The sequence below is a fragment of the Protomyctophum parallelum genome (assembly GCF_964188405.1).
Source record: "Protomyctophum parallelum genome assembly, chromosome: 9".
NCBI lineage: Eukaryota > Metazoa > Chordata > Actinopteri > Myctophiformes > Myctophidae > Protomyctophum > Protomyctophum parallelum.
This window is the reverse complement of record NC_139706.1, coordinates 40884864-40910565: the sequence shown is the minus strand read 5'-3', so window position 1 is coordinate 40910565 and position 25702 is coordinate 40884864. Positions and strand designations below refer to the sequence as shown.

At 43.9% G+C, this 25702-nt stretch overlaps 1 protein-coding gene across 1 annotated transcript in view; it reads right to left on the bottom strand.

Annotated features, from left to right (window-relative positions):
• Window positions 1-223: 223 nt before the first annotated feature.
• veph1 (ventricular zone expressed PH domain-containing 1) overlaps window positions 224-25702 on the bottom strand; it is a 147461-nt gene continuing 121982 nt past the window's right edge. The window contains exons 12-14 of the mRNA XM_083773323.1: window positions 12190-12326; window positions 2514-2567; window positions 224-1151 (exon numbers count right to left, since the gene is read on the bottom strand). Coding sequence (XP_083629449.1) covers window positions 969-1151; window positions 2514-2567; window positions 12190-12326 — 374 coding nt within the window. The 3' untranslated portion in view covers window positions 224-968. The remainder of the gene's footprint in view (window positions 1152-2513; window positions 2568-12189; window positions 12327-25702) is intronic.

Sequence of the window (25702 nt, the reverse complement as noted above, 5' to 3'; positions counted from 1 at the left end):
TAGAAATGGACCCGTAAGGTTCCATTTGGTCCCATTTGTACACTCATGAGGGTCCACTTGGTCCTATAATGAACTCAAATCAACACTTAGGATTTTGATTGTGATTATTGTAAAATACCTTTTAGTAGTAGAGGTACTGAAATGTGTGAGTCATAGCAGTTTGCAATGCAACATGTCGTGAAGTGACAGCTTGTAAATCTGCTATTTTCTAATTAGCCCAATTATACATTTGATTTGATACTGTACTAATAACCCTAGAACACTAAACACGGGTGATTTTCACCCGGACAGCACAATGTACTTTTTTTTCCTGTCTGGACCAAAGGAGAAGTTCCCAGCTCCATTTTTTGTATTTAGGAATATATCACTGATGTTGCCCCCCTATGATAGGGCCCCCCATGATATCTATTTTTAGTTTTTTTTTGTGAAAAGTCATGATGAAATATTAAAGAAGAGTACTGGTACCTCAAGTTGCCATGTATTGCTGTACTATTTTATTTATGGAATATTTGACATTGGGTAAAATATACCCGTGTTTAGTGATATGTTTAGTGTTCTAGGGTTAACACATTTAGCTGGGACCCCATCAAGGACCAGCGTGGGGTCCCTGGACCTCCCCCACGACATGCACATGCCTCCGCTGGCGGTCAGTCACAGGTAGGTGGTGGCCTCTGAGTTGTCCCTCTCTCTGGCCTGTCACAGGTAGGTGGTGGCCTCTGAGTTGTCCCTCTCTCTGGCCTGTCACAGGTAGGTGGTGGCCTCTGGGTTGTCCCTCTCTCTGGCCTGTCACAGGTAGGTGGTGGCCTCTGAGTTGTCCCTCTCTCTGGCCTGTCACAGGTAGGTGGTGGCCTCTGGGTTGTCCCTCTCTCTGGCCTGTCACAGGTATAGGTGGTGGCCTCTGGGTTGTCCCTCTCTCTGGCCTGTCACAGGTAGGTGGTGGCCTCTGGGTTGTCCCTCTCTCTGGCCTGTCACAGGTAGGTGGTGGCCTCTCGGTTGTCCCTCTCTCTGGCCTGGGCCACGGCCACGTTGAGGCACTGCAGCCACTCCTCAGCGTGCTTCTCGTCCTGGGCCTTCAGCACGTACGTCTTGCTGTCTGTGAAGATCTCGAAGGCCCGGGGCAGACCCCTCTCTCTGCGCTTCTTAGCTACCACCTAGCGCACATACAGTATAGGTTAGGATGAGGAGGACAGACCCAGGAGGAGAAAGCAAGGGGGCATATTTTCTTTTCCCTATATCCTGAGATTATTTTTGCATGTGGTCCTCCCACATCTGACCAGATGGTCAGACACTTTCACATGTTCAAGTGGGCACTGATCCAGATTGGGGATTGGGAAGGTTAGGAACCGCTCCACTGGAGTGTTTTAGAAATATGTACGCTTTTTTTTAGAAACTGATATGGATATCTCTGTTCCATATTCTCTGTACGTCATAACACACAACTGTTCTGTTGGATACGAGCATTTTTCCATTGTCATGTGTTTAGGTTTGAATGTATTAAAACATGAAAAAATATTGTTGAGCTTGAGGGATCCACATTAAAGTGAAACAGACAAGCATAACATATACAAAGCAGGTTTGTGTGCGTGTGCCAAAAGAATTGGCCTCATCAGGTTATATGAGGTGGACAAAGTACCCCATGCAGTACTTGAATCAAAGACAAGTATTAGTATACTTATTAGTATAAGATTGCTCTGTACTTATAAATATTTATTTATACGTACTCAAAAGGAAATGTTTTCAAAATACTGTGTGTTCAAAAGTACAAATTAAATCCGGGAACCCCTTTTGGGGTTGTTTTTTTCTATAACAACAGGTCAGGATTTAGAATGTGTTTTTAAAATCTAGCCTCAGCTCTAAATGGGACATTTAGTTCACGGATTTTCCTGAAATATTCAAAACAATATCAGTGATAGTGAAAATAGTGTATAAAGCTTGTACATGGGGTAATTTCACTACTTTTGCGCGAAACACTTGCATGCGATGAAGTATAAAATAGGTTATGCATTTATGAAAAGATATTAAAAACAAATCAAAGTCATATGGAGATTATTGTGGCCTTTCAAACAAACTACTAAAGCCTCTGTTGGTCAAACAAAAAGAGATGCAGGTATTCAACAAAAGACTGCAACACCACCCCCAATCACAGAGATCTGAAAGTTGTGTCAAACTAATTATTATTTATTTCTGATGTTACTCCGTCACATAAAAATGAACTTTGAATCTTAAAAAAACAAAACTGTGACGCTTCCCCGTCTCACCTTGTCCTTGTCAGGAGGGTGTCGCCCATTACTTATCACCCCTTACCCTGCCCTGAAGCCACAAATCATTCCATTCCAAGGATGGAGGAGACCTCTATTCAAACCCATCAAATTATATTAATTACACAATCAAATAACCAAGAAAATACCAAATTCATATATCAGGCAATTGATACCAGAATAATCACACATCACATAAATGACTAATAGAGATACAAGGATTCTTGCAGCAATGATATACTGGATTTGACTGACCTTGACGCTTTGAACTTTGCTCAGCTCAATGGGAATGTCATCCACTTCATCTTTCTGTGGACAGAAGTAGAGTCACTTAAAAAAAAATAGACAGAAAATTCATAGAAGCATTTTGACTGTTTCTGTAGAACAACTAAGGGGGAAGGTGTGAAGGTGAGGTGCAACTTGAAAGTTCAGAAAGGTGGGCCGCGTGCAGTTTTCAGAGAATGTTTATATTTTTACTCTAGGGTAAGTGATATTTTTTGGCTAATCCAGCACAGCGATGGTAAATTACGACATGGAAGGCAGGATAGAGGATACTTCTAATTAGCTCTCCCCCGCCGAACCCCCCATTAATTCGCTAATAGTTAATTCATATTATATTCCCACTAATAAATAGTCTGTTTCTTATTCACTTCAAGCTAACTCACACCACAGTACACCACAGTACATCAGGCGGTCCATTTGTCATTTACTATAAAAGTATGGGCATCAAAATAAAAGTACTCATTATGTAGAATGTCCCATCTCACACGCCAAATGTATACAAATCATTCAGAATTAGCCAAAGTATAGGCTTGAAGTCTTTATTCTGCGTTCACTGCATGCTAGCTGACAGTCTACTGTCACCCAGGCGGATGCCCTCAGGCGTCTTATTTATAGATTGTTTTATAGGTGGTATATGTATCATATCCATGTGGTATATGGCATACAATTGAATTCATGTTGTCATGTAATGTCTTTATCTTGTGCTCTGCTCTGGGGGGTTGTTGTTGATATCAGATTATGTGTCTTGGTGCACAGGTAATCTGTGATATCACATGAGCAGAGCCACACTAAACTAAAATGCCAAACTAAATGCAATAGTTTTGCAATAAATGGGACTCATTTTGGTACAGAGACAGTCACTGCGACAAGACTAACTGTTCAGGAGAGTTTTTTATGTTTTTTTAAACAAAATGAGTGAATAGCACATACAGTAGGCAGACTCTTCAGTGTTCACACACTAGAGCATGTCTGACAGAAATGTCAGAGCTGAAATCGACATGTAAATATGAAATGAATGCTTACACATGTACAGTCCAGTTCCCTACATTTCTTCCTCAATCTCAAAATAGCTATGGTCTAATGTTAGAGACCACAGAAGTGAACCTTTCAAGCCTGTTTTCTCAACTCGCTGTTTTCTGCAAGACATTACTCTATAAGTCATATCTCCAAAACTGGTGGGTCAAACTGAACAACCAATATGTAAATTTGACGCTATGAGAAAATAAAACAGAAAAAACACTATTATGGATGATAACTATCACTAGAGGGTATGAGTGTGACATCATCATCATACCCGGAATTTATGCGGGAACGCCTACTGAGCGGCAAGAAGTCGAAAAGTCTGATTGAATTAAACACTCAATTTGACACTCACTTTATGTGTATACCCTATTTAATATTTACACATTAGGTCAAGTTAGGCGTCAGATCTTTTATTTTATCTCTGGGAGCCCAATCTAAAATGTAAAACCCTCAGTGCTATTTTCACTCTGAGTTAGCCTATACAAACCCATAAGGTTCCATTCGGTTCAAAACTATCAATCATTTAGCTGGGGACCGCCTATAGAACCCCCTCAAGGACCCCTGGAGGTCACCAGACCCAACTTAGAATTGGTATAGTTGACCTGGATCGGCTATGTACTTTTCGCTTGAAATATACCAATACCTTTCTTCGCCTGAGAGAACAAAAAAACTATGAGGATTTGGTGATTAAAAACTAAAAGAAAAATCTAAACGGCGCGCTTTTCCTGTTGAAGCGTTGGTCACAGTTGGACTCCACAAAAGTAATAATCCATGACAAATGTGAGCATTACATAATAAGCAACAAGGAGACAAGAGGCACCCAACTCTTTGGTTCCGCCTAATCCTAACAGGGTTAGTCAAGCATGGGAACGCTGCCATGCTTTCAGAACTCTATAGCTGTGGTTCGAGAATGGTTTCACCCCAAGGACCACCAAATGTATGTTTAGGCTTCGGGACCTCGATTTGAAAAGATTTTATGGCAGGGACACAGGAAGAGAACATTTGTGTTAAAACATGTCTACGATACGATACGACTTTATTGTCAGCTTGCACTGAAACCATGACGTCACGGTTCAAGAAACAGACAAGACATAGACAATAAAGGTTCCTAGGTTATTCCTTATTTGTAGTTCTGTTATTCACTATCTGTCATTTTTTGTGAGAAAATAATAATAAATTAGCAGATCTACACGACACGTTGTGAGCTTATAGATCTGCTATTTTTTAATAGCCGAAGTATAAAATGGGGTTCAAGCGGTTCAACTGATTGTGATGCTGTATTTATCTCATTTTGTTGGAACTACCTGAAACCCTTTCAAGGACCCAAGGCCCAGGGGGTCCTCGGACTCCACTTTGAGTGTGATACAGTTCTTCTCTAACTGTCAGTGAACTTCACTATATATGGAAGAGAGCTAGTATGTCTAGTAAGAGTTTGTCAGCGTAACATACTGGACACTAGTCCAGTCACTCATGTACTTTGACCCCTTTTAACCCCAGCATTTAACACACTGAGCTGTGAGCTTGTAGATTAATGGCGAAGAGATTTGGTGTAGACAGAACTGTACAGTACAGTTATAACTCAAGTCTGTTTCTCTAACGCTAGAGATTAAGGGCTCCAATTTCGTCGCCGCCTTTACCCACGACGTGGCAGCCACTGCCCGAAAATTACGAATATAGGAGCTTCCTCTGTCCCTTAACGGTATTTTGGTCCAGTGTCACCCGCTATCCTTTTTGCCGACACCGGTATTTGCGCCTAGAGGTGTGGTCATGGGCGTGCTGGCACACTTTCCCCTAAATTGCTATTTTGGTCAAACACATTTGGGAAAGCGATAGTGGAGTTTCAAAGCACCCGTAATGCCAAATTAGTTTGGTAAAGAGTGGCGCGCACGGGGCACCGCGCACCTTCATGGAGATGTCCGCTAGTGCGGGCTGTCATCTCTTCTTATTCTCCTATGCATCTCTTTGTAATTTTCCTATAATCAGCAGAAGCGAGTGCCCTGCCACTTCCTTGTGTCCATATAATTGTATAGTCAAAGAAGTTATTTGTGCCAGGCATTGTGCAGCGTGTGCTTCAGTTCATCAGCAGCAAATGCGATCTATTTACCGAACTTTGCTTTTCGCTTCATACCATTCCGTAGAGACGGCCTACACGCACGATCTCAAATTTACACAGAAATGAAATGAAATGAAAAATAAGTGAGATTTGAGAGAGTTGTGACTCAATGAAAAGACGAGTGTTCTTGGCTCTGTGGGGTGGGAGAAAGAAAAAAAGAAAAACGGCACTTAGGGGGGTTGGGGATTGGGGGGGGAGCAGGATGCATCAAGACTTCAAGGCAACACATCGCTCTTCCATGGGCCGTAATAGACCGTAAGGCTATGAAGCAATATAGAACTGGGCATAACGGGCAACAGATCTGGGATCTCTTAAAGGCAATGGCAACTGGACTGGTGATTGGTTTAATTATTGTAACGCGCAAACCACACCTATGCATAATATAACGGGTAACGGAGGTGTTTTAGGGATTTAGACAGCTAACCTAAATACCAACTTTAGTGGGGGTACACCCCTTCAACACTGCTAAATCCCAAAACAGTGTATTTAGAAAGATCAGACGAAAATTGAGCCCTAAGTGGTTAATATGCTCTTTGGGCTCTGCAGGTGGGAAGCTTAAACAAACAAGCATGCACACACACACGCGAACACACACACACACACACACACACACACACACACACACACACACACACACACACACACACACACACACACACACACACACACACACACACACACACACACACACACAAAAGCATGTGAGGCAAGTCTCAACGCAGCATCTCCTGAGACACAATCACACATTATTATAGTAATTGTCACACATCATGTTGTGAAATGGACGTTGGGACATCTGTTCAATGTAACAAGATTAAAATAACAACGTGTACGGAACAGAATCTGACAGGGAAATGGATCAATTAGGTATATGGAAGATATTTGATCATTATTGTACAATGATACAAATATCAGAGTTAATATTCCTCGGAAATTGTGGTCATATAATATATGACCACAATTATTCAACACCATATTATGGTGTTGAATTATGGTGTTATTAGTTCAGAACTGGATCGGAACATTTTCATTATGAACTATAACTGTTTTGCTAGTGTTATCTTGTCCCTTTCAAGACCCTTTACTCACACATTTTAATTTCAAGGACCTCCATCACTTCTGAGTGTACAAATGGAAGCAAATGGACACTGGTTCCATGTGTACACTACAGTCGCACCGTTAACATACAAGAGGACTGTACAGTTTTTTATATTGTAAATCTAGATCTATTCACGGAAAGGTTGCTGAGAGTTGATGCTCATTTTCAACACCCCGCCACAATGTTCAGAAGGGGTGCGCGAGGCCTTGTCTGTTTGGAGGAAGACCAAGATTTTAAACAAAGTCATGCAGTATAACTACCTGTATGTTTTCAATGTGAAATCATTCCAACTTGTCATACATAATCTATTATCCTGTAACTTTAAAATAACAAACTCGCACATGCAAAATCATTGTAAAGCCCATTAATACAACTGTAAAATGTAACCACTTTCAACCTGGCATGCTTTTTTTGGCATGTCATAATGTTGTTACAGTCGATAATAGTCAACATTTCTTAAAAAATATATATAATAAAAAAGTGACAAGATAGCACATTACACGAGTAGTTAGAATGCCTTGCTCAAAGGCACCTCCACTGTGACTGCTGAGGCCATATACTCATTCTTCGTTCATGATCATATTCTCACAGGCAGTGTTGGGAATTTAATCCGTTAACTGCAAGCCTGCTTTCCTGGCCTGCAGTTAGACTATACTCTCCGAATGCTGAGAACAGTATGTGCTGGTTTTAATCACAGCTGGGGTTGAGAGAACATGAAGATAATTCAGACAGCACTTTATTGTCTCTGCTTCCTTTCAAATGGCAAAATCCCAAACCCTGGAGCACACCAAAGACTGATTTCCCCCACAAGGTGTAGAATTCTGTGTGCATGTGGTGTGTGTGGTGTGTGCAAACTGTGCATGTGATACACATAAGCAGCAACCGTGTCTGTCCATATTTCAAATCATGTCCTTTTTAATTAATGTGTGTGTGTGTGTGTGTGTGTGTGTGTGTGTGTGTGTGTGTGTGTGTGTGTGTGTGTGTGTGTGTGTGTGTGTGTGTGTGTGTGTGTGTGTGTGTGTGTGTGTGTGTGTGTGTGTGCGTGGCCACCACCTGGCTAGCTCGCTGAGGGTCTGAGTGTGGTTAGCCACAGTGGCTACACTGTACCCAGGCTACATTCACACAGTTCAATGTGACGTCAGGATGACGTGCTCACTCGCTCAAACATGGAGAACCTCCAAGTCCTTGTCCTTTATATTTACACTAAGTCAAGGACTTCAAGTACATGGGCTCATGGGTCAACTCATTCGAGCAAGATCTGAAAGTGAGGAAGGCATTTGCATGGAGGGCCCTGAATGGCATGACCAGTGTATGGACCTCCAACCTCCCCTGTGAAATCTACTCAGCCTCTTCTACACAATTGTGGAGTCTGTTCTTCTATACGGCAGTGAATGCTGGAACCTGAAGACAACCCTGCAGAAGTCTCTAGATGGGTGCTACGCCAGGATGTTGCATGCAGAACATACAATCAGCAAGAGTGTACATGTTACCAACAAGATTCTGTATGAGGGAATACCAAGGGTGTGCCAGAAAATAGCAGCCAGGAGAATGAGACTATAGCAGGACACTGCCAAAGGCATCGAGAACTGCCAGCCAGCAAATTGGTGCTGTGGGAACCAACACATGGGCATCAATCACGAGGACATCCCACACTAACATACGTGGATGTACTCAAGAACGACGCAGGAGTGCAAAATACCAACAAACTGGCCAGATGTATGGAGAACCAGGATGACTGGGAGCGACTGAAAGCTTGTCTAAGGACGACCTACACTCAGTGTTAAAGTCATACTGCTCAACATTCCTTTTAGTATAGTATTTTTTGTGACACCTCTGGTCTGCCTATGCCTGATTTAGCACATGTTATCTGCATGGTGTTGGTCCACTGACAGTGAAAACGTAACAATGGTTACAATGAGTACATTGTGCTTCAGTATGTTGACAAGCTTCATGGAGATGCTAATTTTCCTTTCCAGCTAGATTTGGCACCTGCCCACAGAGCCAAAACTACTAGTAACTGGTGTACTGACCATGATATTACTGTGCTTAACTGACCAGCCAACTGGCCTGACCTGAACCCCACAGAGAATCTAGGTTGTATTGTCAAGAGGAAGGTGTGAGACATGAGACTGAACAATAAAAAAATAATGTACAGCTGTTATCAAAGCAAACCTGGGCTTCCATAACACATGAACAGTGCCACAGACTGATCACCTCCATGCCATTCACTTTTAGAATTGTATTACAGAAGAAAATGAAAAAGAAAAATATTCTAATTCAGTGAGATGGAGCTGTATGTTGATTTAAGCTAACTATTAATGTACTCCATTGCATGATTGTGTAACTTGCTGAAACAATTAAGCATATAACAAGCAAACAATACATTTGGCACGTAACACCATCATGGAGAAGTGTCCCGTTGAGAATGTACAATATCAAATCAGGTTTCAACACAGGAATATGGGTTCATGTTATTGGGATATATGATAGTGGCCAATGGCCATGCTCCAATAATGCAACATTTGATGAAACATGTAGAGGCTCATTTCTCCCTCATTCACATTCTGTCTATCTACAAGGCATTTCATATGGAATGAGAGTACTTGCCAAACATTGAAGTTTTGGCCCTGAGGTAGTTTGGCACTGTGCTTTGTCTGGTCTCAATTACGGGGAACACGGTTGGCCTGAGGAATCATCTACTAAAGCAGAGGTTCTCAAACTTGATCATGTCAAGGATCCCCAAATCTATATGTATGTGGCTGCGGACCCCCTTCTGAAAATACATTGTACCACGGACAATTCTACAAAATGTCTTCTAAATCCTGACAGTTTTCTGAAAAACCTATGTTTCTATGTCAGTAGTTTTCAAACTATTTCATGTCAAGGACCCCAAAAATGATATGTAATTGGCCGCAGACCCTCATATGAAAACATGTTGTTCCAGGGACCCCCCAGAAGAAAATATTTGACTTAAAGAAGTTCGCTCTGAAAGAATATATACTCAAAGATTTTCGCCACATTTTCACGATTTAAAAAAAAGTTCATAGCGCGGCACTCATTTTATAGTGCAGGTTAAAAAATACAAAATACATAAACAAACGAAGAAGAAGAGTTTTAAATGTTTCAGTGCTTCAGTTGCTGCGTCATGGAATACTGAGTAAATAACTATTCTTGGTTCCCCATTATGAATCTTTCGTAACATCTCCACAAGACCCTTTGGCAGACCAAACGTGGGGAGTGAGAGACAGAGTTGGTCCAATTTGTGGCCTTTGCAAGAAAGGAACATATTACCATCTGGGTAGGGAACACAAAGCCTATTGTTTGGAGCAGAGAAAGAGGAAGACATCCGTTCTAGCATGGCTTCCCAATAAACCTAAAAATAATTCCTCCCTGTTTGAATATATTCCCTTGAGGCAGAGGAATTCTACGCACAGGTTTGGGTCTTGCCAAATGCCTCAACTGTCTCAAGAGATTTCTCAGTCAGATGTTGAGTCTCTCTCCCTTGACTTTGAGAGATGATAAACATGGTATTATGAAGAACCCCATATTTGGCAAAGATACAATTAAAGTAATGAGCTGGTCTCTTGGTTTCAAAATACGGATGACTGCCACTAAATACACAGTCACAGGCACGTGTGCTCGGGCACAGATGCATACAGACCGTTGTCAAACAATACAAGCACATACACAGAAACACATCATGATGCATACTGTACTGTATAACACACAAACAGATACAGTGAGTACACAAACACACCCACAGAGGTATAATTAAATGAATAATAAATGATATAGCCGTCAGTGCTGGAAATAATCTTGACCGTAAAAACGGAAGTCACATCGAATGGTGGATTAGGAAAATTGTGACAAGCATAGTTCCTATGATGTTTATTTACCAGGTAAGCTGGCACATCAGGTTGTCTCGAACACATGGTTTTCTTCACGTCAAGGACCCCAAAATGTATTTCATTTGTTTAAAACTGTGCTGTCCTCTCATCTTGAGACTACCTGTTCATGTTTTCACTAATCATCACTGTAACAGATCCATGATGCAATGATCCATGTGTTATGTCTACGTTATGTCCATGTTATGTGAAATGTTGTTTTGTTGCATTTTTTTTGTTTATCTATGAATTGTATTGTTTAGTTTTGTCTTGTTTAGTTTTTTCTGGTTGAATTGTTTGTAAAAAAGTGTCTTTATGTATGAAGTGTATTTTGTGAATTGCGGACCCCCTTGAATACTAGATGGTTCATCTCAAGGGATTGTTCCTAATAAAGACATTTCAGACATTAAAAATATTTTGAACCAGATGTTTTTCATAAACAGAAACAGTACCAAAATCATGGCACTGCATCTTTTAATGCTTGGTCCTATTTTGTATTAGGATTTAGTATCAGATTATTGACACATTTGCTATAATGGTCTTGTTTTGCATCCACAGCCTTGGTTAAGCAACCTTTTTCTCTCTACGCAGTAAATCTTTCTGCTGAATTATTATGTTCAATGACCTCACACTTTCTGAGACCTCAGAGTCACTCACTACTATACAGAACAGAGAAGAGGGAGGGGTCAGTTGAAGCCCAATGGAGCACTCTCTTCAGATCACTCATAAACACACACACACACACACACACACACACACACACACACACACACACACACACACACACACACACACACACACACACACACACACACACACACACACACACACACACACACACACTCCTTTTTCTGTTTTTGCTACTATTAAATATGCATGTGAAGAGTTTATAGAAGGGCAGAGTGACTCATGCTGTTGCAGCATCACACCTCGTCCTTGGCAGCCCCTCAGGGCTCCATGCTGGGGCCAGAGAACTTTACTGTACATCTTGAATGTAGTCCCTCACGAGACATTATAGCGTATCACTGTTTCAAACAGTATTTCATCATGCTTGAATGGATGTGGAAACGGAAAACATGAATGAGAATTATCTGTAGGGCTTTTTGTTAGAAGGACATGGTAATGTATTATGATATAAAATGTATACAGGTAACGCATTATTTATCGTTGTATTCTCCATATTTCACCTTTTTATTTTGTTGTAAATGATACTACTTTGTCATACAAGATTGTTAAGTGAAATTATTTTGAAAGAGGAAGGTTTAGGTTAGGTTTGTGGGTTCATCGATATTTAACCAAAAAAACAACTATTAACAAGTGCTTGTGACTAAATACTAACATTGGATCCATGGGAACACAGGTTTTATTTCTTTTACATTTCCCAAAAAACAACACAAGTTTCCCCTCCGACATGTGGTAGTGTGTTTTCTTTTGTGTTGTGGTGGCTGTGTGTATGGTGTGCGCACGTGTGTGCGTGCAAGTGTGTGTGAGTGTGCTGTGCGTGGGTATGTAGGATAAGATGACACATACTGATTTGGCCTTCCTGAAGAGCAGCTGGTTTCCAGCCAGTGTGAAGTAGCGTGTTTTCCAGCGTTTGATGAACTTCCAGCGGACCTGCTTCTCCTTCAGCTTCCCCTCCATCAGAGGCTGGCCCTCCTGGTTCACGACTGCAGTAACAACACAAGGATTTCACATCAGTCCTTTTAATGTTAGCATTATTTATTATTATGATTTATGATTTATTTATTATTTCAAACATATTCAAAAATAGCAGATGTGCAAACATGCAGTGTGGCACGAAGTGACACGCTGTGAGTTTGTATATCGCAAAAATCTAAAATGACACAGATGCTTTCCCACTCTGTGTTCATTTAGCCGTTGAAACCAAATGGATCGTTACGGATGCACTCTCAGAGTTAAAGTTGTAACTGTTGTCTGTTGGCGTGCTTTTGGCGATATGCCTGACAACCTTTCCTATAGCTGTTGTTCACCCCGTCCCCCTCACCCATCACTGTGACATAAGAACAATGGCAAAGGGCACAAGAGGGTAAAGTTCAACTGAGCCCTGTTGTTCCGACTGAATCAACAGAAGGCATCTGTTTCAGAGTCGTGCGTCTGTGTTTGTTATCTGAGTGGGTGGTTGGAGGCACACTAGTTGGCACACACACACAACACGCGCGCGTGCGTGCGTGCGTGCGAGCGCGCACACACAGTCTGTAGTCAGGACCGCTGTGATTAGTAACACTCGCCCACATAGTCTTCCATCTCCTGGAGTTGGATTAAAGCTCTTTTATGAGTTCAGACCCCAGGCCAAAGTCATTGGTCTTCTTCCCTCTGACTGGGTCCAGGATGTGATATGGTGCCTGCCTCCACCACAACATTACACCAAACAAAGTCACTCTTTGTCTCGGCACTGATGAGTAAAGCAGGCTCTGATCTAAGTGTGTGTGTGTGTGTTTGTGTGTGTGTGTGTGTGTGTGTGTGTGTGTGTGTGTGTGTGTGTGTGTGTGTGTGTGTGTGTGTGTGTGTGTGTGTGTGTTTTTGTTTGTGTGCATGCGCATGTGGTTTCATTTCAATTTCAATTGAATTAAACCTTATACAATCAATCCACCTTATAAAGTTACACAACAGGACAAAACAAAACACAAAGAAAAAGCATGTCTTGTGACGGTGAAGGGACAATGTTAAAATATTGAATCTTGAGCATGTTAGGCACAATGATTGTGCAAAATCAATGTTACCACATGCGAGAAACGTGTGTGTGTGTGTGTGTGTGTGTGTGTGTGTGTGTGTGTGTGTGTGTGTGTGTGTGTGTGCGCGCGCGCGCGCGCGCGCGCGCGTGCGTGCGTGCGTGCGTGCGTGCGTGCGTGCGTGCGTGCGTGCGTGTGTGTGTTGTGCATGCGTGGGTTCATGCGTGCACACAAGTATTTGCCTATTTAACTGTGTGGGTGTACTATGATAGTGACAGAGGTGTCCAGTGGAAACAGGAAAATACTTCAGCCCCAGCATCAGTATTGTGGGGAAACTTACTGCAGAAATCTACAAGCTCACAATGAGCTTGCTATTTTCAGCGAAGATATTTAATGTGGAGCGAAAACAGACAGGTCAATAATGGGTATGTTATCATACCCTGAAGAAGGCAGTGTGCCACTTTCTTGTCTCTTGAAGACATACTGTACTTTTTAACATCTGGGTTTTGAGCACACGTTCTCACTTAATGGCCCAGGAGATTCCATGATGTAAAAACATGACGTGGGCAATGCTGACTCAGGAATATTACCACTGCAGTTTTTAGAGCTCCCCTCGTCAGTGTCCACACTTGGATGGAACTTGTCTGCATTGATTTTGTGATGCGTGAGACGACCAAAGCAGTGATTGAGAACATGCAGGTCAAAATTCACGCAGATCAATGTTGCAACTTTGAGAGTGCCTTGTAGTGCTTGGGCCGGATGAAATATCGTTATAAAGGGACAATTATGTGTGGTATCTTTTTGTTCGTCTGACATCCAGGAGTGATAAAATGTGTGATAGCAGTTACAGAAGGGCATCTGAATAGGATTTTAGGGGTATAATGTGATTATGCAAAACCATATAATTCATTGTTATCTAACCTCCAAAATTATTCACTTTTATGCACATTTCTGGTGTTTGTACCATGAATAGACATGCCAAACATCATAATAGAACAACAGAAATGCTGAATTATACTTCTCGTAGCCATACCGGGCAAATCCACAATACCTGCCTCTCTGAAAAAGGGTACATCTTAAACTTCTGAATTAAACATCATAGAATCATGAGTGATACGTCTTTTTATGGGTTTATGAGGCCATAAACCATTTAGACATTACTTTGAAGAGTCAGGAACTCTCAAACTCAAGGTTGTACCCCAGCACACAACGCAACTAAGGAAAACATGTCATAAACGAGTAAATGAAGACCGCACGCACGCACACAGGCAGGCTGTATTATGTTACTTATGATACTGATAAAATGGTTCTCTGTTTAGCATTCCAAAAACACATCCCTTGTCCTATCTATCAGGAGTGTGGTACACAAAACCGTACACGGTTTGAGGCCTTGGTTTGGGAGAGAACCTCTGTCAGAGTCTGTCACATATTTACAGGATGTGACATTGTGAGTGCCTTTGCTGGTCATGGACATCTGAATGCACTGAGGTTACTGAAGAAAAACCCAGATTTGCAGGAGACATTCAAACAACTTGGCCAGACTTTGGATGTTTCAACAGAGCTCTTTGACCGAGTGCAGCAGCTCACTTGTAGCTGGTACCTGTCTGGGACCACCTCCAGTGACCTGAACTAGATCCGCTACCAGCTTTTCTGTGCCAGGAGAAGGGAGGCTGATTCCAGTCAACTTCCACATGTCTATTTCTCCATGCCCAATGTGCCAAGACTCAAATATGTAGATGCTCTCTGTAGACTGACCCATCGCCACCAGATCCCATACAGAGTGGATGGACAACTGTTGATGGTGGACAGTTAGCAATTCAGTGGATGCACACAGCCCCTGCACCAGATGTAGTCTGGTTTTTGGCCTGTAAATTATGTAAACGTGCAAGCTTACTAACTGCAGTTGTCTCAGCAATGGGTTGAGATGTACAGACCTCTGCAAACTCCAGAACTTATACAAGTCAAGCACCTGAGGAAGATTCAATGCCTAGTTGCCTACAGTTGAACAGGACAGTTCTGATGAGGAAGAGGTTGCATAGTTCTATATCATTGACTGCCAATGATGTCTATAGACGTAATTTCAAATCCAACGCACAGACCGCCATTGACATCATGTGCTATTGTCAATGTTTACAATAGATGGCGCTCTTCCGCAACCTGTGAGTTAATCTACGGCTTCAGGATCAGAGGATAACAGGTGAAAACATGATCAAAAGAAGTCCAAGACGGTTTAGTGTAGTATTATAGGACATGTTGGATCCAACATGACCTTGACATTGACCTTTCTACTATTAAGTCTCCAGGTGAGGCAGCAGTCTTGGCTGATGAATACATGTTGATTCATAAAGACAATTTCAGTGACCAGAGTACACAAGGTTACAGGGATCCATTTTCTCATGTAACGGGCAGTTCTGAGTTTTACAGCCACAAGGCTGACCATGTGGTGAAACCGAGCAGGCAGGACAGCTCAGTTGAGGTATGTCACTACTGCAAAGGTAATGGACACTGGAAACTTCAATGTCCAGTTCTCAGATCTAAAGATACGTCTTCCAGTTCACCGATAAGACCAGCTGCACTGGCCAATTCACTTAGGCCAGGTGCGTTACCTCAGCAGGGTTCGCTCTTGCAGCCACGGATGGATGGGTATCTACCATTCATTTCGGAGGGGTTCTTGGCGGTCAAAGGAAGTAACAAAAGAGTGCCAGTCAAGGTACTGCGAGACTGTGTTACACTTGATTCATTTGTGCGAGCCTCTATATTACCTTTTTCATCTGAAACAGACACAGGGGAGTCTATTTTAATTCAGGGAATGGGAATGGGTGTTTTTCCTGTTCCAGTGCATAAAATGTCTCTCGTTTCAGATTCGGTGAGTGGAGAGGTTCACATGGGGGTGCGGTCAGAGTTGCCGGTTGATGGTGTCGACATAATTCTCGGTAATGATCTCTGTGGAGAGCGAGTATGGGCAGATCAGGTACAGAATGTGATCACTCGAAAATGGCCTATGTCAGTTCAGAGAAACTGTTCATCAAACCGACAAAACAAACATGGCAAATCAAGGCGACGTGTGACAAAACAATGTTGCCCAAGTCAGACTGTAGTGAAAGCAGGAACGGTGAATCCTTCTCTTTGTACAGCCAGAGTGACTAGGTCCTCACCTAGAGTTACAGAGACGGGGCAGTTCCAGGTCGGTTGGACATTTCTCAATACTTTACAAATCACAATACATCGACGTCCCTTCCAAAGTCAAATCAGAGACGGATGGGATGGGATTTGTCACACCCACAGTTTGGTCATTTTCCATATCAAAAGGTTTTGAAAATGTGATTGTAGATCTGTTTTGTGTTGTACTGTTGCTCACTCTGTGATTTTGTTTCCTTGTCACTATAGGCTGTCCTGTCTCTGGTTCTCTTAATTCGCTCCTGGTATACAAGGTTGCTGAGGCTGGGGGCAGGATGGCATGGCAAAGTGGAGGAGGTAACGCGTATTAATAGTTGAGCGAACAGGGTTCTTGTTTTGTTAAGCCTGGGTTATGGTTTGCAGATTGATATTGTAGTTCTCCAGTCCCACCTGTCCCAAGTGTCCATACGCCAGAGCTGATTCGGGGCGGATGTGGAGGGCAGTGGGGCCACAGCTGGACTATTATATAGGAGAATGAGCATCCAGGGGCATTGTTATACAGTATTAGGTAGGCTTACCATACGTCCTCTTGCCCGGACAAGTCCTCTTTTGGGGGGCTGTCCGGGCAGTCCGGGGGGGTTTTATAAATTCCTTCAAATGTCCGGGGTTTTACACGTATCGCCTGTATATGGGCACGTTCGGAAATACCGCACCGGAGCGCACTCGCCCATTAGTTTGCATAATTGCATTGCACAGTGCGTTATTTCCGAACGAGCCCTGTGTATCGCTACGCTCACAGACCATTCAGACCAATGTGTATTAGAATGCACGTTCAATGGTTCGTAGTGGAAAAACACTGTGAGAGGTGGACTTCCAGCCCGAACCCCGGAATGTGTATTATTCATAACTCTAGTCTGCATGTGCTGCGCGCTGACAGCACTTGTCCCGACCGCAGGCTGCAGATAGACTGTTGTGCTCTCGTGAGGAAAGCTTGAAATGCCAAAGAACTATCTCATCATCATTGACATGCAGAAAAAGTATAGGCTACTGTTTTCTTAGCTTTGTGACTGACCAATGAGAAGCAGATTGTATTGTCTGCAAAGGAACTATGTGTCTGTCACAAATAAAAGTTATGTCCTGCAAGCCCATGTCATGTCAACAACACAGACAAGGCAGCTGTGCGCGAGGTGAGTCCTGCAAATTAAATTGACCCAATATTATTTTGTACAACCTAGCAAAGCATAAGATAATGGTTTGGAGAATAGGCTGGTCTCTCTTTTTACAAGAGATAAGCCATTGCATACAGGTTCTTAAACTTTTTAATTTCAAGGACCCCCATAACTCTGAGAGTAAAACCAAATGGACCCATAAGAGTCCCATTTTATTCCATTTCTACAGTATCAGAGTTAAAAGTTATAAAAGGGTCCATTTGGTTCCATTTGTACTAGTACACTCTCAGAGTTACAGACCTGTAAGGGTCCATGATTTGGTTCCATTTGTACACTCTCAGAGTTACAGACCTGTAAGGGTCAATTTGGGTCCATGTGTTACACTCTCAGAGTTACAGACCTATAATGGGTCCATTTGGAACCCCCTCAAGGAACCATGAGGGTCCCTGGATCACACCTTTGAGAGCCACTGCTTTAAATACATAACTAATATAGAGCATATTTGATCAAATTTAGGAGCCAAACTTTTTTGACAAATGAATTTAATTCAAACAGAACCGCGCACGCACGACACATGCATGTGCACGTGCACGCGCACATGCACGCGCGCATGTGTCCTCTTTTTGGTAATTCAGAATATGGTATGCCTAGTATTAGGTGGCTATTGGATTTGTTTAGTTTTGGATGATATTGGTTCTTGGTTGCTAATTTGTGTTTTGTTTTCCTTTTAGATAATGTGGTGGAACCTCATTTTTATGGAGGGGGGTGTGACGGCCCTGCCCCCTCTGCCTCACTGTAGGCTAGCCAGCAACCTCTGTGTTGGCAGAGTGGAGCAGGCCGTCAGCCCAATTAATGCTCACCTGAGGTGGGCGGAGCTTAGGGCACTATATAGGGAGCTCTCCTGGCTGAGCTCAGTCTCTCTCTGTCCTCCCTGCAAGCAGGACCTGTTACAGGTTGCCACCTGGCTCAAGGGCCTAACCGACCTTTTGTTTGAGTTATGTTTTGCACCAACTAATACAACACGCACCCACCACTCTCCACACATCCATACACTGCAGACACTACTGATAACTGATATCCTCACATCCCACACGTCATTATTTGCTATTCTTTAATTATCTTATTATAATAAATATCATTACAAAACGTTTATGCTCTTGTGTGGACTCCCTGTTTTGCCATGCATCCCCTAGTGCATGACACCCGCATGGTACGGACGGTGAGTGGTGATCAGTGCCCGGTGTGGCCCCACATGGTACGGACGGTGAGTGGTGATCAGTGCCCGGTGTGGCCCCTCATGGTACGGACGGTGAGTGGTGATCAGTGCCCGGTGTGGCCCCACATGGTACGGACGGTGAGTGGTGATCAGTGCCCGGTGTGGCCCCTCATGGTACGGACGGTGAGTGGTGATCAGTGCCCGGTGTGGCCCCACATGGTACGGACGGTGAGTGGTGATCAGTGCCCGGTGTGGCCCCACATGGTACGGACGGTGAGTGGTGATCAGTGCCCGGTGTGGCCCCTCATGGTACGGACGGTGAGTGGTGATCAGTGCCCGGTGTGGCCCCACATGGTACGGACGGTGAGTGGTGATCAGTGCCCGGTGTGGCCCCTCATGGTACGGACGGTGAGTGGTGATCAGTGCCCGGTGTGGCCCCACATGGTACGGACGGTGAGTGGTGATCAGTGCCCGGTGTGGCCCCTCATGGTACGGACGGTGAGTGGTGATCAGTGCCCGGTGTGGCCCCTCATGGTACGGACGGTGAGTGGTGATCAGTGCCCGGTGTGGCCCCTCATGGTACGGACGGTGAGTGGTGATCAGTGCCCGGTGTGGCCCCACATGGTACGGACGGTGAGTGGTGTTCAGTGCCCGGTGTGGCCCCACATGGTACGGACGGTGAGTGGTGATCAGTGCCCGGTGTGGCCCCACATGGTACGGACGGTGAGTGGTGATCAGTGCCCGGTGTGGCCCCACATGGTACGGACGGTGAGTGGTGTTCAGTGCCCGGTGTGGCCCCACATGGTACGGACGGTGAGTGGTGATCAGTGCCCGGTGTGGCCCCACATGGTACGGACGGTGAGTGGTATTCAGTGCCCGGTGTGGCCCCTCATGGTACGGACGGTGAGTGGTGATCGTTCTGCCCGGTGTGGCCCCTCATGGTACGGACAGTGAGTGGTGATCGTTCTGCCCGGTGTGGCCCCTCATGGTACGGACAGTGAGTGGTGATCGTTCTGCCCGGTGTGGCCCCTCATGGTACGGACGGTGAGTGGTGATCGTTCTGCCCGGTGTGGCCCCACATGGTACGGACGGTGAGTTGTGATCGTTCTGCCCGGTGTGGCCCCTCATGGTACGGACGGTGAGTGGTGATCATTCTGCCCGGTGTGGCCCCTCATGGTACGGACGGTGAGTGGTGATCATTCTGCCTGGTGTGGCCCCTCATGGTACGGACGGTGAGTGGTGGTCGTTCAGTGCCCGGTGTGGCCCCACATGGTACAGACGGTGAGTGGTGATCATTCTGCCCGGTGTGGCCCCTCATGGTACGGACGGTGAGTGGTGATCGTTCTGCCCGGTGTGGCCCCTCATGGTACGGACGGTGAGTGGTGATCAGTGCCCGGTGTGGCCCCACATGGTACGGACGGTGAGTGGTGATCAGTGCCCGGTGTGGCCCCACATGGTACAGACGGTGAGTGGTGATCGTTCTGCCCGGTGTGGCCCCTCATGGTACGGACGGTGAGTGGTGGTCGTTCAGTGCCCGGTGTGGCCCCACATGGTACAGACGGTGAGTGGTGATCGTTCTGCCCGGTGTGGCCCCACATGGTACAGACGGTGAGTGGTGATTGTTCTGCCCGGTGTGGCCCCTCATGGTACGGACGGTGAGTGGTGGTCGTTCAGTGCCCGGTGTGGCCCCACATGGTACGGACGGTGAGTGGTGATCGTTCTGCCCGGTGTGGCCCCACATGGTACGGACGGTGAGTGGTGATCGTTCGAGCCAGAGCAGTGGTTTTCAACCAGTGGGCCGAGGACCACCAGTGGTCCATCAGGGGGTTCCAGGTGGTCCCCAGCTAAATGATGAGTTAGTAACCATTACCAAATGGACACATATATTTACTCACTCAAGCGTTAAATAATTGTTGAACATCTGCATCACTTAATTTACAAGAAGTCTACACAATTAGGACATTAGGAATTGTTATTTTGATCAACGTTTTCCCTGTTATCTCCCTTAATCAATACAGCATATGGAATTGTGGGCAAAATCTTATCCAACGACAACAAAATATTGTTTAGTTTTGGGTCTGCGAGGCTAAATCTCATCAAATGGTGGTCCGTGGCTCAAATGCTGAATAAATAATGGACTTTGATATGAAGCAGGCTGAAAACCGCTGAGGAAGAGGGATGAACGTAGTATAAAAAGTTCACAGAGATGTCTCCATGATTTAACCTGCTGTCCTCTTGCCCATGGCTAGTGTGCAGTTTGCAGTACACCACCACTATTCCAATATCGGGACACCTCATTCTGCATTATCTCTACATAAAAAAATCATATGATTACTGAAGGAAACCAAATCAAACAACATCTAACCAATTCAAGTAGAGCTGGACAGAACAGTCCAGAGTCCAGACCAGAGCAAAACATAGCAGGGCAAAACACAACACCATTGACAGATGCTGTTTTGAACTGAACAGTGCTGAGAGTCACAGGCTTTCTCAGATCACTTTCTTGGCGTCAATGGCCTTTGATAGAAACCTTTTGGAATATGTGATGATGCATCTAGTGCCAGGGGCCATACACTTAATTTGGAATCCAAATAATAATTGTATTGCATATTTATGCTGTATACACTCTAGGCTATACTCTGATGTGTTCATCACATCCATGTCAGACTTATGAGTCACAAGGGCAGAGGTTCAGGAATCTGCATGAATAAAACTAAAACAAATTAGCACTAGTGTGTGTGTGTGTGTGTGTGTGTGTGTGTGTGTGTGTGTGTGTGTGTGTGTGTGTGTGTGTGTGTGTATACACATACATACACGTCTAATAAATCAGTGATTACCCATGAATATCTCTGCCCAAAGCAGAGTGAGTTTTGGTGTTTGGCCTTGGCCTTTGGCCACCCCTCAAATTATCTTTACAACATCTGCAGACCACACCAGCGTTGTGTGTGTGTTTCTTTGTTTATGTAGGTGATAAACATTGTTTTCACAACTCCGCAAACACTGTGTTTGCTAGCCAAGGATTTATCGAAGCAACATTTCAGGTTTTTGAAACACAAAAACTGACAAGCGTGTATATTGCGTGATAAGCTGCAACCTACTCTCAGTCTCCGCTTGAAAATGTTGGACTGACGGACAGACTGACTGACTGACTGGCCAACTGACCTACCTACCAACAGAGTAGCTTATATCAGTTGTTCTCAAAGAGGGGTCTGGGGACCCCCAGGGGTTCATTGAGAGGGTTCCAGGGGGGTCCCCAGCAAAAGATTCAAGAGGGTAATGCTTATATACTAATGCAAGCTAAGTAAAGGGTGTGCTGGATCTGGGAGGATTTGTAGACCTCTGGCTTGCATCAGGGCCAGTGCTGCCGGAATCCACCACGTGAAGACCCACGGGGCTAGGTCAGCGATTCCGAACCTGTGGTCCACTGCTGAGCTGTGAAGATATTGCAAGTGGGTCCCCAAATAATTGGCAAAACACTAAGATTTCATGTCGGAAGGACACAGCTGTAGCTCCAATCACGCAGGGCTTCTAGTGAAAAGCTAATGGCTGGGTTTCCGAAACGCATATGGTGTAAGACTTGTAGTGCCGCACATGCTCAGATGCCCTCATAGGCCGCACACAGAAGCCTGTGAATATAGACATTTTGTGCATAGATGTGCCACGCAATGATAGGCTAATGCAGGTTTGATTGAACCTGCATTAGCAGATTACCTGCCAGGAGAGACATCTTTCAGGATGGTGTGATGTGGGTTCATATTCAGTAGCCTATACACCATGGCTAAAGGCCATCCCTGATCACATGTAAGAGATTAAACACTTGACCTGTGCATGCACAAAGCAGGATATCAACGTGTTTAGTCCAGCATCTGGTGACCAGGAAGAATGAAATTGATTACAATATATAGACAAATAAAAAGACAAGGAAAAACAACCTTAAGGGAAAACAGAAAGTGGAAAAACTGACCAAGAACATGTGGGCCTGGAGTTGAGAGTGTATCTAGTTTGCCTTAACAAGTTTATGGCACATGGGATAAATGAGAACCATGTTCATTTTGGAGACAGAGGCGTGATGGCATTCATAGCTCAAAACTGTAGCTCTGGACAAGAATGACACAATTTCACAACTTCAGTATAAGAGCCAATATGCCAAATTATTACCGGAATCTGTATGGTAACTGTTTCCTCCAAACGTTTTTCTCCCCCAGCTCCAAAGAAGTGGGCGCTTTTAAATGATATGTTCTTATTTACTCCACTTTGTTTGTTAGACATAAGAGGTGTATCTCATAGCAGAATAATTAGATTTGAACTTTAGCACAGTGTTTCTCAAACGTTTTCATTTAAAGGACCACCCGTTTGATAACCCGTTTGAGGTATTAACTAGGCCTCAGACTCCCATTAGATAACATGTTCTTTCTCTGGGACCCCAACTACTATTCAGTCAGACAACTCAAGAAGGATGTAATATATATATATTTATTGAATATAGATGAGCAATGCAGTATATTTATTATGGTTTGGCGATGTATTGGATCTGCTTTTTAGGTACTCAGATCAAGCGCATCAGTTCCGGCCATAGGGACTCCGAATCCCCTGTACCTAAACAGTAGATCCAAAACGACAGGTGGTAGCTAGGGTGGAGGTGGGTGAGAAGCAGGTTTGTATACAGCGGCACGCTGATACAGCAGCAGCAAGCAAGCAAGCAGGCAGAGGAATGCAAACCTCCGGTTAAAGTAGCCGGTATGAAGATGGAGTGAGTGTGTGATTGGCTGAGTGAATCATGTGAATGAGAGCGTGATGCTGAGGCGGCCCAATTAACGGCCGGCAGCAACTGCACTGAGGTTCCCTGACTGAACTTGATTAGCCTACTACACTATTATTGCGACCATAGGTCGCATTTACTATTACCAGTAGGACGCCTGGGTGCGCACGTGACCACGCATCACTAGATCTGGGCACGAGACATGGGCACCATATATGGGGCTTTCCTCATGTATGGGGATTTTGAGTGCTGGCGCTTTGGGGGGAATCAGCTATAGGTTGTCTCCATATATGGAGCTCTAGGTGAAAGCCTTCGTTATTTCACCTAGAGCTCCATATATGGAGACAACCTATAGCTCCATGTATGGAGACAACAGTGATATCCGGCACTGACATCAGACTAGTGTAGAAATCTTATACTGTATATGGATATACACGCCTGGCATCGTCATGGTGATATGTAGTTGGCTGGCATCGTCATCATGACACGCATTTAGTGAACCATATGAAGAATCCGAAGAGGTTCTGTGGGGGATCGCGACTACACTGCTCAGTGAGATCTCAAATCCTCAGAATCTGCAGGACACAGGATACAGGATACGGCACATAGGACACAGGACTCAAGACACCACACTCAAGACAGGGGCTGATGTCACGTGATGTCACGATGACCTGGGGGGTTGCTGGGGTGAGTGACGGAGAGAGTGACAGGGATTGTGGGTTAGGTGTCAAAAATGCAAGGTTTCATAGTTAACTGAGACCTCCGGTCACAAAAACCCCGCATTTCCGCGTGTCACGTCACACCTCCATATGCCATATATACAGCATTATACACATATATATATATATATTTGTGACCTGGAAGTTGTAGAGGATGAGTTGGAGTTGATACCATGATTTACGAAACGTTTTATTTGAAAAAATTCAGGATAAGAACCCAGATCTGTTTTGGATATCTGAGTGTTTTATGTTAAATTGGTTGTTCAGTAATGATTTATAATTTTTTTTTTCATAGAGAAGGCATGGCAGTTACGTTGGAGAACGATGTATCCATGAGTAACTGTCTATTTGTGTATATGTATCATTATATATGTACAATTTTGTGAGTGTCTTGTAAGCCTGTGCGGGCGGGGCATCTTATGATGTAGGACACTTTAATAAAAACTATCTATCTATCTATCTATCTATCTATCTATCTATCTATACCTACTGTGAAGCTGTTCACAAAAAAGTTTACCTAGCTTTGCTACCACAGGGAAAACATGCACATGCATATGTTACTATTTCTCTACTCCTTGATTTCTCTTTCTTGTACTCTTTATTCTGTCCCTTTGTTTGCTGTGTTTTTGTTGTTTTGAATGTTATGCTATCTATGCCGCTGCGGCGCTGCATTGTCTGTAAGGAAGCCAAACAAAGATACGTTTTACTCTTATGTACCTGTACACAAGATGTAACAAGAAAGTCCAACCTTGAACCTTGAACTACAAATGGAATGTAATGGTTCCTAATCCTTACGGGTCCATCTGGTTCCATTTGTACACTCTCGGGAATTGTAGACCCGTAACTCCTCAAGGACCCCAGTTTAGAACCACTGCTTTAGGAAACAAGGTAATGAGCACTAGTCGTTACATTTTAATCAAATGCTCCTGTGAGTGACAGCAAGCATTTCATGATAAGCACAAGTTCAAAAAAGAAGAAAACAGCCAACGCACATAACTCCCAGTAACTGTTTATGCTTGCCCTTCTGACTTTGCAAAAACACATTGAAGAGGAAATAACAAATCAAAACAACTAGGTCTTAAATCAAACAGTGAAAACAGACATGTTCACCGCAGCAATCAAAAATGTGAGTGTTCTATAGAGAACTATAAGTTATACACGTCTGGATTTTATTTTGCGTTATTCGTTGAGCGTTCAGATCACTCCGATGGGAGGGAAGGTGACACCAAGGCACTCACCCTAACGACTGACATCTACTGTATTACATCACAGCCTTTAAACGTGGTTTTAAACCATTTAAACTTCCCGTAACCACTTAAACCTTATATACCTTCTTGACTGGGGTCTCCCAGGGGTCTGTATTTAGTCCCTTC